We start from the raw sequence: 11652 nt of genomic DNA on the forward strand, positions 1-11652 counted from the left end.
ACTACCAGTGCAGGACAGTGGTTTTTGACTTTGTTTCACCTTTAAAAGCTCTTTACTTTGCCACGTATGGTTTTGTTTCTTTGTTTTTTAAGCACACCCTCACAAACAAAAATCAGAGTAGGAAAAGCTTTTTGTTCACAGTGAAAACCACAAACATGTTTAATGAATCATTTTCATAACTTGAAATGCAAATTTCAAAAAGTTGTGTAAAAATGCTGCAAAAAACAAAATCGTATAAAAGTATTTACCTAAGATTCCAGGAAATGCTTCAGATGTTTTTTGTACAACTTTAACAAATATTTACCTGGAACAGGTGGTGTATCGCTCCTCCTGTTGTCTCCGTGGAGACAGTGTTGACATTGCAGTTGAGCCTTTTCTGCCTCTTTGGCCAGTACCTGTGACATTCAGCAGTCACCTCATTGTTTTAACACGTGATAGAAAGAAGAGTAGGAAAGCACACTGACCACAGTGTCCATGTCACTAGTCTCTCCCATCACACTGATGCTGCTCTCACAGCTGCAGTCGCTCCGTTCTCCTCCTTTTCCCAAGCAACCAAATGCCACGTGCTGACATAGTTTTTTTTGGGTGGTTTACATGGAGTTGCTGAATGATCTTGTGGTGGCCATGAAATTGCTTCTTATTTTTTTGTTGTTTAGACTTTTAAAATATTTTATGTTTGCAGAGATGCTCCACAGTTAAACTCTGGAAAAAAATAAAAACTAAAGTTGGTGTCACAGGTGCTTAGGGATGTTAGGTGATGGTGTGACCTGGTGGTGTTTGTGTATCTGATGCACAGGTATGATGAGTGGGTGAAGGCTGACCGAATTATATGGCCTACAGAAAAAGCAACAAAGAGGAAGCAGAAGAAGAAGGTGAAGGTGAGATGCCACGTCACAAATTGAAGGATGGATAATTATGGAGTTTCAATGTGATCAAAAGCTTTCTTCATTAAATACAGGTGAAAAGTAACCATTGGTTCATGTGATGAATAAAAGTTGAGTAACTGGGAATGTTTCTGTGTGACTGCTTAGTGTTAAAGCTGAGAGGTTGTTTGGTGGACAGGTGTCCTGTGATGTCGAATTACCTTGGCTGTCTGACCAAAACCTGCTGAGCTTCACTCTGAGATGAACGGACATCCTAAGGTCAAACATCCTTTTTATTGTCATCTCACTGTTTTCTTTCCACTCAACAGACCAAAGACGAGCTCGATAAGGACGAAGAGAAGCCAGCACTGATGGCGGCTGTCAGGCCAACTGTAGGGAAACGTGGTCGTCCTCAGATCAGGACCACACCCAACAGCTCCACTGGGCGTAGCAAAACTTCAAGTAGCGAAGGGCTATCCAATTGCAGAAGCAGCAGGACTGACACTTCCAGTATGGCCAACGGAGACAGTAAGCTGTACAGAGCATGCCGATACCAAAGAAATCCACTCAGTAGTGCACTTTATTGCCAAAAATGTTCCCTCATCTGGTTTCACCAGCATATGAACTTGAGTGACATCCAATTCTTGGCCCATAGGGTCTAATGTGATGTTGGCCCATGCTCGGCTATAACAGCTTCAAGTCTTCTGGGAATGCTTTCTACAGTATTTAGGAATGTGTTTATGGGAGTTTTTGACCGTCCTCCCAGAAGGACATTACCAGGCAAAAGTCTTAGAAAAAGAAAAGTCTCATTGCATGGTGCTGCATGAATGCTGTGGTAGCTGTTTTGGTTCATGGTGCCTCCCACTCTACAAGTCGCCGACCCTGGATCCAGCAAACAGCCCCAGATCATCACACTTCCTCCTCCATGTTTGACAGGTGATGACACACACTGTGGATCCATCCTTTCACCTACTCGACGACAAAGATCCTGTGTGATGAACTGAAGATTTCACATTTGATCCATCGGTCCATAATACCTTCTTCCAGTCTTCAGCAGTCCAGTGTTGGTGTTTCATGGCACAGACAAGCCTCTTTGTCTTGCCTGGCTTTCTCGCTGCAACTCATCCTGTCAAACCTGCAGCTTGAAGTCTTCTCTTCACAGTTGAAACAGACTTTCTTACTACGAGCACTGTTAAGCTGCTTGAAGCTGTTGTCCTGTGAGCCGCCATCACATGACCTGATTCAGTCGTGTCTCTGGGTCTGTCAGACTCTTCCTGTCACAGTTTGTTTCATAGTGCAGAAGGAAACTGGACTCACTGACACCTTGACTTTCTTTGCAGTCTCTCTGTAGGACAGACCTACATTTATAAGAGTTATGATGGTCCGTCTCTCTTCCATTGTTAATTGCCTTTTTCTCACCCTGTTTGTACCAACACACTGCTTTCTGCAGCACAGTACTGTTCAGCTGATGCTGACGAGGGTACCACAGTGTGTCCAACACTGCTTTATGCAGACAGACGGGGCTGTAAGTAATCCAGAAAGGTTGGAACACCTGTAGGAATTAGTAGCACCAGCTTTCAAGGCTGATCAGCCTCCTTTGCTGCAGAACAGCTTTAAACTGTTAACCCATGTTGTGTTCTTTTTGTATAATTATGAAAATTACACTATTTTTCAGTTTTGGGTTACTTAAACTTCCTTTTTTCTTAAACTGTGGCAGTTCACCACTTACCTTTGTAGCATTTGAAGATATTCATCTGACTTCAACGACATGTTCTAAAACTTTTGACCAGTCGTGTACATTTGAGGTAGAGCAATGATGTTGGACAAGAAGGCTCGCCACGCTGTCTCCGCTTTAATTCATCCCAGTGGTCTTCTGGCAGGTTGAGGTCAGGACTCTGCAGCCAGTGACGCTCTTCCACACCAAACCTGCTCGTGCATGTCCTCATGAGCATGCTTTGTCCATCCCCAAACTGCTCTTACAAAGCTGGGAGCATGAACCGATCTAAAATGACTTGGTATGCCGAAGTATCAAGAATTCCTTTGACTGGAACTGAAGGCCCAGTTCATCATGCAGTGGCATCAGATACACCACTGCACCTGGTGATATGGAGAAACCTATTCATGGAGTGTCTCTGAGTAATCTGAAGGCCTCATCAGGTTTGTAGGGTTATAGTGGTCTAAGGAGCTTTGAAAGAAAATGACTGAGAGCCTTTACAGACAGGCCTATAGTGGTACAGTGGATGAGTGAATACATTTGGCAATAGTGTATGTTCACGTCACAAGATGCCTGTCAGGAAAAGCTGTATTTGTCCAGTTTGAATTGACCATCACAGTGAGGTGTGTCTCTGTGAGTAATGTGTCGTTCTCTCTGCAGACACTCCCCGGAGACGAACCAGAAGGACTTCCGGCATGTACGACTCGGACAGAGCATCCAACGGTGAGAACAGCTCTGTTTGTAGTAATTGAGCCATTCAGTAATTACTAACTAACCAACCAATGTCCATCCTGCAGAGGATTCTGGGAACTCCTCAGATGAAAGTGAATCAGAAGACCCTTCTGACAAAAAAATATCGCCATGGCAAGGCAGAGCTGAAGTCTCACCTTCCAAGGCAGAGGAAGCAGAAGAGGAGCAGCAAGCAAGTGGGTTAGCTAATGTCATGGCATCTCCTCACAGCAATACAGCAACTTGTGCAGCAGCAGTTCAGCTGCCGGATGCTGCCTTAGCCTTGTGTCCCAGTATGCCTGAGGAGAACACTCATGAAGAATTACACCAATCAGAGAGGAAGGAGGCAGAGCAGGGGGAGAATCCTGCAAAGGAAGCTGCAGTGCTGCCAGCTGATCTGGACAAAGACAACCAAATGTCACCAGTCACAAAGACGGCGTCTGTCCAAGACGAAAACAAAACGTCTCTAAGGCAAGAATTACTTCCAGAGATGTGTCTGAGTAGGACCCCACCTCCTCTTCCTCCTGAAAGGGAGCAGCAGGTGCCCTCCTCTCTGCCTTCCTCCACCGATGAGGACAACTGTACTACTCCTGCATCCTCGCCAAGAGTGAAAGGTCGTAGGAGCAACATCAGGGAGGCAGGCTCTGAAACACCCCCTAGAGTCCCCCTCTCCAACCCCAGCCCTGCATCCACTGCCAGCCGCTCTCAGGCACCAGCGTTATCACCTTCTCCTCATAGCGTCTTTAAGAGGCAAGACGAGCCCATGGTAGTGCTCCACTGTCTCCCCACCCCACACCTCCTGCCTGAGGCGTCTCCTGCTGACTCGGACACTGACTCTGCCACTGAAGAGGAGGAAGCAGAGGAGATGGAGGAGGAGGCAGAGGAGGAGACAGAGGAAAGAAGCAGCGTGGCACTCAAGCGTAAGGCAGGAGACCAAAAGACAGCAGAAAAGAAACCCCGTCCTGACAGAAGGCAGGAGGAGACCACCAAAATGGTTGCAGGAGCTTCCCCCTTACCACTCCACTCAGAGAAGAGCAGTGAGGCAGTGGTGATGGCAGAGGAACAGCCCCACCCAGCAGAAGAGCCACAGAAAGAGGTGTCAAAGGAGCATCTTACAGGTGCAGCCACAAAGGTACCGGTCATGCCTTCTGGGACAGCTTCGCTTGTTCTGGAAACCCAGGAGCCGGCGTATACAGAGGAGCTGGAACCACAGATGGATCCAGAATCACTGGTCTGCCATGAGGTGGACCTGGATGATACAGATGAGAAGGAGAAGCCCATCCCCTCCTTGGAGCATCACTTCCCTATAGTCAATGAGTCGCAACAAGCCCCCCCTCCACTCCCCCACCTCATCCATTCCTCCCTCCCCTCCCCTCATACGCCTCATTTCCCTCAGCCTCAGGCCAGGCCCTTTCTGCCAGAAGTCACTCCCATCGAGGCGCACCAACTACGCAAGTGTGACACTGAGGAGGGGGGTGTGGTGAAGGGCGAGCAGGAGAGAGACTCGAGCCCTGGTTTCGACGGCAGTGCTTCCTCGTCCTCCACCTCTCTCTCATTGCAGGAAAATAAAGACAGAGGTAAGAGCACAATGGTACAACAGACAGAAATGTGACCTTATCAGTTGCAGGGCTCGCAAAATTTCAAAGTCCCTGGTAGCCCTTCGGGCAGGGACTCTTCAGTTTTTGGTAGCCCAAAATAAATATAAGTAGCCCGAATAAATAAAAAAAAAAAGAAAGAGAGCAATTTTTTGATTGATGTTTTGTTTCCTGTTTTGTTTCCTTTACAATATTATACATTAAAGTATAATATTGTAAAGGAAACAAAACATCAATCAAAAAATTGTTGAAAAACAAATTACAACATTGTATAAAAATGACAATCATCAACTCAAATACTTGGTTCTAATTGAACAGAAATTTCTATGAACTTGTAAGAACTGTGTAGGACATGAATCCGTCTGTGTCAGATCCTGAATCTGAAATTTCCACTGAAGTCACGGGTAAGAGGCAAGTGGAACCAAGATCTAGGCCGTTTGCTTTTTGAAGTTTGCAAAGACTGCTAAATTTTGCCAGTGGTAGTTCACTCTTTGCAACATAGTAGCTGTTCTAAACAGATTTTCCAGGTTTATTTTTAGTATGTTATTTGCAATTGGTGTTTGTTCTGGGAAAGATATTGCAGACTGAGCAATAATGCGTTTCTTGCATTTCTCATGGGTTCTAATGGGGGCCTTTCTTAAAATGACTGGTCCCAGTAACAAAGGCGCTTGTCGACTCAGAAATCGAGGGAAAACCAACAACACACCCGGCAGAACATTATGTTATTTACACGGGTGCACATAAGTGGTCCGCATGTGCGCATTCGCTGTCAAAATAAAAGACGCGCACCAGATAAGAAGTTGCAACGTGCGTTTGCGTCCATATAAAAAGCAGTTTTTGTCCTAGAGTGGGATTTTCACGGCACATTCTGCACCACATCTCTGTGCGTTCATCATTTGTTTGAAGCCAGCTCACCTCCTGCAACCACTTTTCCGAGAACACGCGCTTCTTTTGTGGTTGGGACTCCTTCTGACATTTCTTTGGAGGTGGAGGAAAACCAAAGTAATTGCTTAAAGGAGCTTCTTCGACATCTTTAAGAGTTTTAAACAAATGTCTGTCCTCCTCCAGAAAATCTTATGTATGCAAACACGCGTTGCAACTTCTTATATTGTTTTTTATTTTGACAGCGAATACGCACCTGCGGACCACTTATGTGCAGCCCTGGTTATATAGCTCGTCATATTGCAGCCACAGAAATTCTTTTGTCCATGAAACCATAAAGCTGCACTTTCTTTTTGCCTTATAGTCTGATTTGTCATAACTTCTCCGTTTTGCGGTAAGCTTTTCTTTGGCTGTCACTTCTTCACCCTGACCTGTCTTATTTGGCTCAGCAGAACTGAAATATAAATCCTGCTGCTTTTACACACGGACTCACATAAGCTCAGCGATTCTCTGCGCAATCAACCTCTCACATGTTTAAGCTGCGGGAGATTTCACTTGTCATGTTTGCATAGTAAGCTAACGATTAATAAGACGATGTCAGAGGAATTGGTGCACAAATTATCGTCACTCACAGATCAGTGCTGGCGCTCTCTATACACAGTTTGCACGATTGCAAAGTGAAAGCAAAAAAACAAGTGCAAATTCAAACGCGACTTCAATATGTCACATATTGACAGTGGCTCACCGATGCCAATGACATAATTACCCAGCTACATTTCTGAAAGAATGCAAAAGCATTGACATATATTTTTCCTTCCTACAATAGCCCGACGGGCAGGGCAGAGATAGATTTTGGTAGCCCGACTGAAAAAATCACTAGCCCCGGGACGTCGGGCTAGCGATTTTGCGAGCCCTGAGTTGGATTGTATCACAAGTAAGATATGACCTTTGACCCTTCAGGTCAGAAGAGGCTGACTGACTGTAACTCCAGCCCGTCAGCCAAGAAACAGAAACGGAACCAGAAACGACCACAAACGCCTGGGAGGGTGGAGAAGAACGGAGCAGGTCAGTGGCAGCTTGTACTGTAAATATCAGATGAAGACTTGTTCTGCAGGTTGAACCAGATGACGTTTGGAAAAGTCCAATCTTGCTGTTATTCTGAACTCTTCAAGTTGCATTATGATCGTTTCATCCTCTGCTTAATTTGTAAGTTTGCTCACTTCCAAAGAAGTGAACAGTGTGTTTTATTTCAATGCAGAGAGAGAATAGAAAACATGTCACATAATTTATAACCTGAGTAGCATGTCGTTGAGTGAAATAAGTATTTGAATCCACTACAACCTAGTCAAATTGCAGAACATGGGCACACAGATCACAATCAGTCAATTTGATACTGAGCTAGTAATATGTATAAGACTGTCCACAGAATCCACTTCTTCACTGGGCAAACTGGGCATGGACGTGTGCTTTGGCTAAGGGAACAGGACAACTGTGGATCGTATACAAGAACCTCTTTCCCTCAGCCACAGCACTGAAGATGGGTCATGGATGGTTTCAGTTCCAGCATCAGTATCCCAATACAACTAAAGAAGCACATTAAGGTCATGGAGTACCACAGGCAGTCTGCAGACATGTTTTTGTTGGTAATCAAATACTTATTTCACTCACTTTCATGCCGATCAATTTATAACTTTAATGAGCTTTTCTGGACTTTTGGTTGATAATCAGTCTGTCAATGAAGTGAAGCTTGGAGACTATAAGAAAGGCTGATGGGGCACAGTGGACACCCACGCTGCCTCTGTGAACGCAAGAACTTCAGAAAAATGTCACCTTCAAAATGATACATCAGTGCATCTACCAACAGTCTCAGACAAGTTCAGATCTGTGACTGAACTGAAATCAAATCGAATTGATGTTCATATTAAGGTCAGAGGTCAGATTTTGTGAACAAGTATGTAACACTAATCATTTACAGGTCATGAAGTTAAAATAGACATTAAACTAATGAAGGGCATAACAAATGACGTAACAAATAGCATAAATGAAATATTACAGAGGAGGAACATTATGAAAAGGTAGAAATGAATTTTGGCTCATTTTAGGCTCCAGCTGTGCTTCACACTCGGTGTGAAACTGCTAATTTCCAGTTTTATTTTTCTTAAATTGACTTGAGCTGGACACAAAAATGTAAGATGCACATATTTATTATTGTAAAAGTACAACTGTCGAAGTTTATCTGCAGTGAGCCTGTTGGCCGTTGTAGTGTTGGTGCTACCCGTGCTGCAGTAACACCTCAGCAGTGCCATCAGCTGACTAAAACCACAGAACGTTTCCACGTCATATTTATGTGGTCCTTCATTAGTAAGCTCCAACCAAGTACTACGTACGGTTAATCCTTTTTGATTAACCAAAGAAATGTTTTAATACTTTGTGATTTCTGATTTTCATGAGCTTCTAAATCATCATGAAAATAAAAAAGATTTTACTTGCTGTATATTTAATATAGTGTATGAAATTTGACCTTTTACCTTAAGTTACAAAAAACAGACTTTCTCTTCCACTAGTCTAATTTTCGGAGCTCCATACATAATCAATCAGATCCACGGTGAACCACTCAAACGTGGGCCTCGATCCATGAGTGCCCGCTCAGATCGACTGGTTTTCCATTACAATTTAGTACCTCCTGATGTGCGTGGTCGCTGTCATAGCAACATGTCTGAGTGCGACGTAATTACATGCAACACGAACGCTGCAATAAAGGTGAGTCGGCGGTATACCTGCCCTCTGAGCACGCCGTTGTTTTGGAGCCATTTCATTGCTGAGTTAATGTGACCCAGCCGATTAACAGAGCACTGTGAATGCAGAGACGACTCCTATGAGAAGATGCACAGCACATTATTAGAACCACTGCATTACAAAGTGTTGTAAACTGTTTCCAGGTCACAGTAGTGACAGCGAGGACCAGTCTCGGCTCTCGTCTCTGTCAAAGTCTCAGAAGTCTCGTCCCAGCTTTTCATCTCCGTCTTCTCACAAACAAGACAAACAGAGCTTCTCCACCCCTCAACGCACCTACAAGTGGACCTTCCAACTTGGTACGAACACACACAGTGTTTGACACTGAACTGACAATTCAAACATGTCAAATGACACAGCTATAGGCCACTGTGGGCAAACTTGTGTTTCACGGCACAACATAAACACAACAAAGTGCTTCCACCTGAACTTTAACCTCATGTTGATGCTGAAGGATGCTCTGAGAGATTTTAAACAATTGTAAATTGTTGGACCTCTTTTTCTTTTTAAAATTGAGATTTAATCTGATCTGTGTCCACTTTCACTTTTCCTCAGATGAGCTGGACAGCATGTCAAGCACAGAAAGGATCTCGTTCCTCCAGGAAAAGCTGCAAGAGATCAGAAAGTACTACATGACCCTGAAGTCTGAGGTTGCGTCTATTGACAGACGCAGGAAAAGACTAAAAAAGAAGGAAAGAGAAGGTAGGAGGGCCTGCAGGCAAACGCTGACATCATCTGCTTGCTTTCTTCGTAGAGCTCTTTTACACCAGTACCGACTTTGCTTGACTTGGTCTCAGTGTTGCTTCTTATCTGTAGCCATTTCTCTCATTGCCAGATCTTTAAAAATGGCAGTTTTGGTTTTTGTGAAGGAGATGCTCTCGTGACTTATCGAGTGATGCCACCGACTAGCCAATCGGTGGCATGACATCATTTTTGAATCACCTCAGATCACTTGGAATCCCAGCTGAGTAGGTCCAGAAAGAGAACCTGGTACCAGGTACTTCCACCAAATAGAGCCGACCCAAGTGGAAAAGGTCTGTTAGACCAGTCCAGGAGAACCATTCCATTTCCAGTGACTCCTTTACGGAAGTCAGAAATTCAGTGGTGGGCACAGCAGGGTGCGCTTGATAGAGTCATCACTGAATGTGACTCAGTGGAGCGATATGGCTAATGTAATCTTGTTTTCCTGCCCATGCTGAGTTTGCATGTTCTCCCCGTGCTTGCGACAGACTGGCAACCTGGATGTACCCTTCCTCCCGCCCTATGCTAGCTGGGATGGGCTCCAGCGACCCTGAAACGGATAAGTGGAAGAGATTGGATAGATTTTTACTCCGTGTTCGTGGGGTATTGTCATCCCACTGGAGGCCAGACACACATGTTTGTGAAGTAGATATCTTGAGAACCAAGCGATGTAGTAGTTTGAAATTGAAACCGTAGGTTCAGCTGCTGAAAATGGTGGATGGTTCGAGTCTGAGTTTGACCTCAGCCACGTGTTGTACAGATCTGGTAAATGCTGTAACTCAAAAACAAAGTCACCTTTGTCACATTTATACTAAACGTGCATCTACTAAAGATCTCGGATGAGTTCATATCCCTGTGGTGAAGCTTTTCAATTGAGTTAAAGTCAAGTTTTCAGAAACTCTGGTGAATGCAATAAACTTGAGAACAAGGCGACATCGTATTTTGAAATCAGTAACGTGTTGGATTTACTAGGAGGCTGAGGGTTAGTGTTGGACACTCCAGTATTTTCCCGTACAGCTGTTCAAAGATGAACTTTGTTTTTAGCCCAAATCTGTTGTTTCTTAGAAAAGCATTTCAGTTTCCATCCTTGAATAATTTTGCTTCTCATCGATGAATCCATTTGCTGTGATGTGCTTATCAGGGTTATATTACTAAAAGGTGTCTTTCTGTCCGTCTCTGTCCTTCTGTCTCAGTGTCCAACACAATGGCATCCACCTCATCAGGTTCCTCAGACACTGGTATGAGTCCGTCATCGGCCTCGCCCACTCAGAACACTGTGGTTGTGGAGTGCAGGTGATGACACGCCCACCCAGGCCTACTCATCCAGCTTGTTCCCTCTCACCACAGATTCCACCCAGTGTCTGCTCTGAGGGCACGATAAGACAAAAACTTTACAAAACTCCATCCACTTTGTTCCTGTGAGTGTCGACTCGTACTGTTGGAATCTCATCGCTCCATCAGTTATGGCCCACGGGCGCCGTCCCCACACCTACGGACTCGATTCCCGTCTAAGGAAACATGAGGAACTTTCTGTTAGCCACCACAGAGCTCCTTCTTTGGTTTGTTTTTATTTTATTTCCCTCCCTCCACTTTGCTCTTGTGCTTTTCCCCCCCTCCCCTGTTTGGTCTGGTTGCAGGGGTCAGAGGTCACGGGCTTGTAGGAATTATTTAAGGTGGAACAGATTCGTGAAGCTGTTGATGCACACATCTCTACTGCATATGTTCTCTAGAAAACAAACTGTCCTCACTTTCTGCCCTGAGTGTTTTTGGTCTCTTTTAAATGGAATTAGAGCTTTTATTTTGGTTAAGCACAGAAAAATGTTTGATTTTTACAGCAGAAGAAAAAAAAGATATTTGTTGAAGAAGCTTTTTTGTGTGTAAAATACTTCAACTCTTCAGCTCCTTCAGTTATTTTTGAGTTTGAAGTTTAGCAGGTCAGTTTGGAATTTGTATGGAAGATCATTACTGCCAAGAAAATAGATGAAGGGAGTCCAAATATTTGCCAGCAGATCTCAAACATTTTCACTTTGTTTCTTTCAAAATATTTAATTTTTGTTTAAACTTGTTCACAGTGAGTGAAAATGCCACTCACAAACATTGTTCAGTTCTTTTTATTTAAAGTGAAATTATGATGTAAAGTTTTGGGTTTGATTTCTCACAGCTGAGATTCTTGTAAGTTATAAATTCCCTTTTATGTTAAAAGACCAGTTTTTTTGTTTTAACATTTGGATCTTTTGTTTTGCTGCCATATTTGTGATTCAGTATTGTAGCTTTGATTTGAATAATAACATTAAATGTGATCCATCTTTAGAGTCTTTAAAAAAAAAAGTCTGAA

General features: G+C 43.8%; 1 protein-coding gene across 2 annotated transcripts in view; it reads left to right on the top strand.

Annotated features, from left to right (window-relative positions):
• arid4a (AT-rich interactive domain 4A) overlaps positions 1 to 11319 on the top strand; it is a 36890-nt gene extending 25571 nt beyond the window's left edge. For both annotated transcript variants that reach the window (XM_085342340.1, XM_085342341.1), the window contains exons 18-25: positions 797 to 878; positions 1193 to 1391; positions 3238 to 3300; positions 3375 to 4883; positions 6744 to 6848; positions 8723 to 8875; positions 9132 to 9278; positions 10511 to 11319. In XM_085342340.1, the coding sequence (XP_085198466.1) occupies positions 797 to 878; positions 1193 to 1391; positions 3238 to 3300; positions 3375 to 4883; positions 6744 to 6848; positions 8723 to 8875; positions 9132 to 9278; positions 10511 to 10614 (2362 nt within the window). In that variant the 3' untranslated portion in view covers positions 10615 to 11319. The remainder of the gene's footprint in view (positions 1 to 796; positions 879 to 1192; positions 1392 to 3237; positions 3301 to 3374; positions 4884 to 6743; positions 6849 to 8722; positions 8876 to 9131; positions 9279 to 10510) is intronic.
• Positions 11320 to 11652: the final 333 nt, after the last annotated feature.

The sequence above is a fragment of the Diplotaxodon limnothrissa genome, linkage group LG19 (assembly GCF_057381915.1).
Source record: "Diplotaxodon limnothrissa isolate DT_005_m linkage group LG19, D_limnothrissa_male_GT1.1, whole genome shotgun sequence".
Taxonomy (NCBI): domain Eukaryota; kingdom Metazoa; phylum Chordata; class Actinopteri; order Cichliformes; family Cichlidae; genus Diplotaxodon; species Diplotaxodon limnothrissa.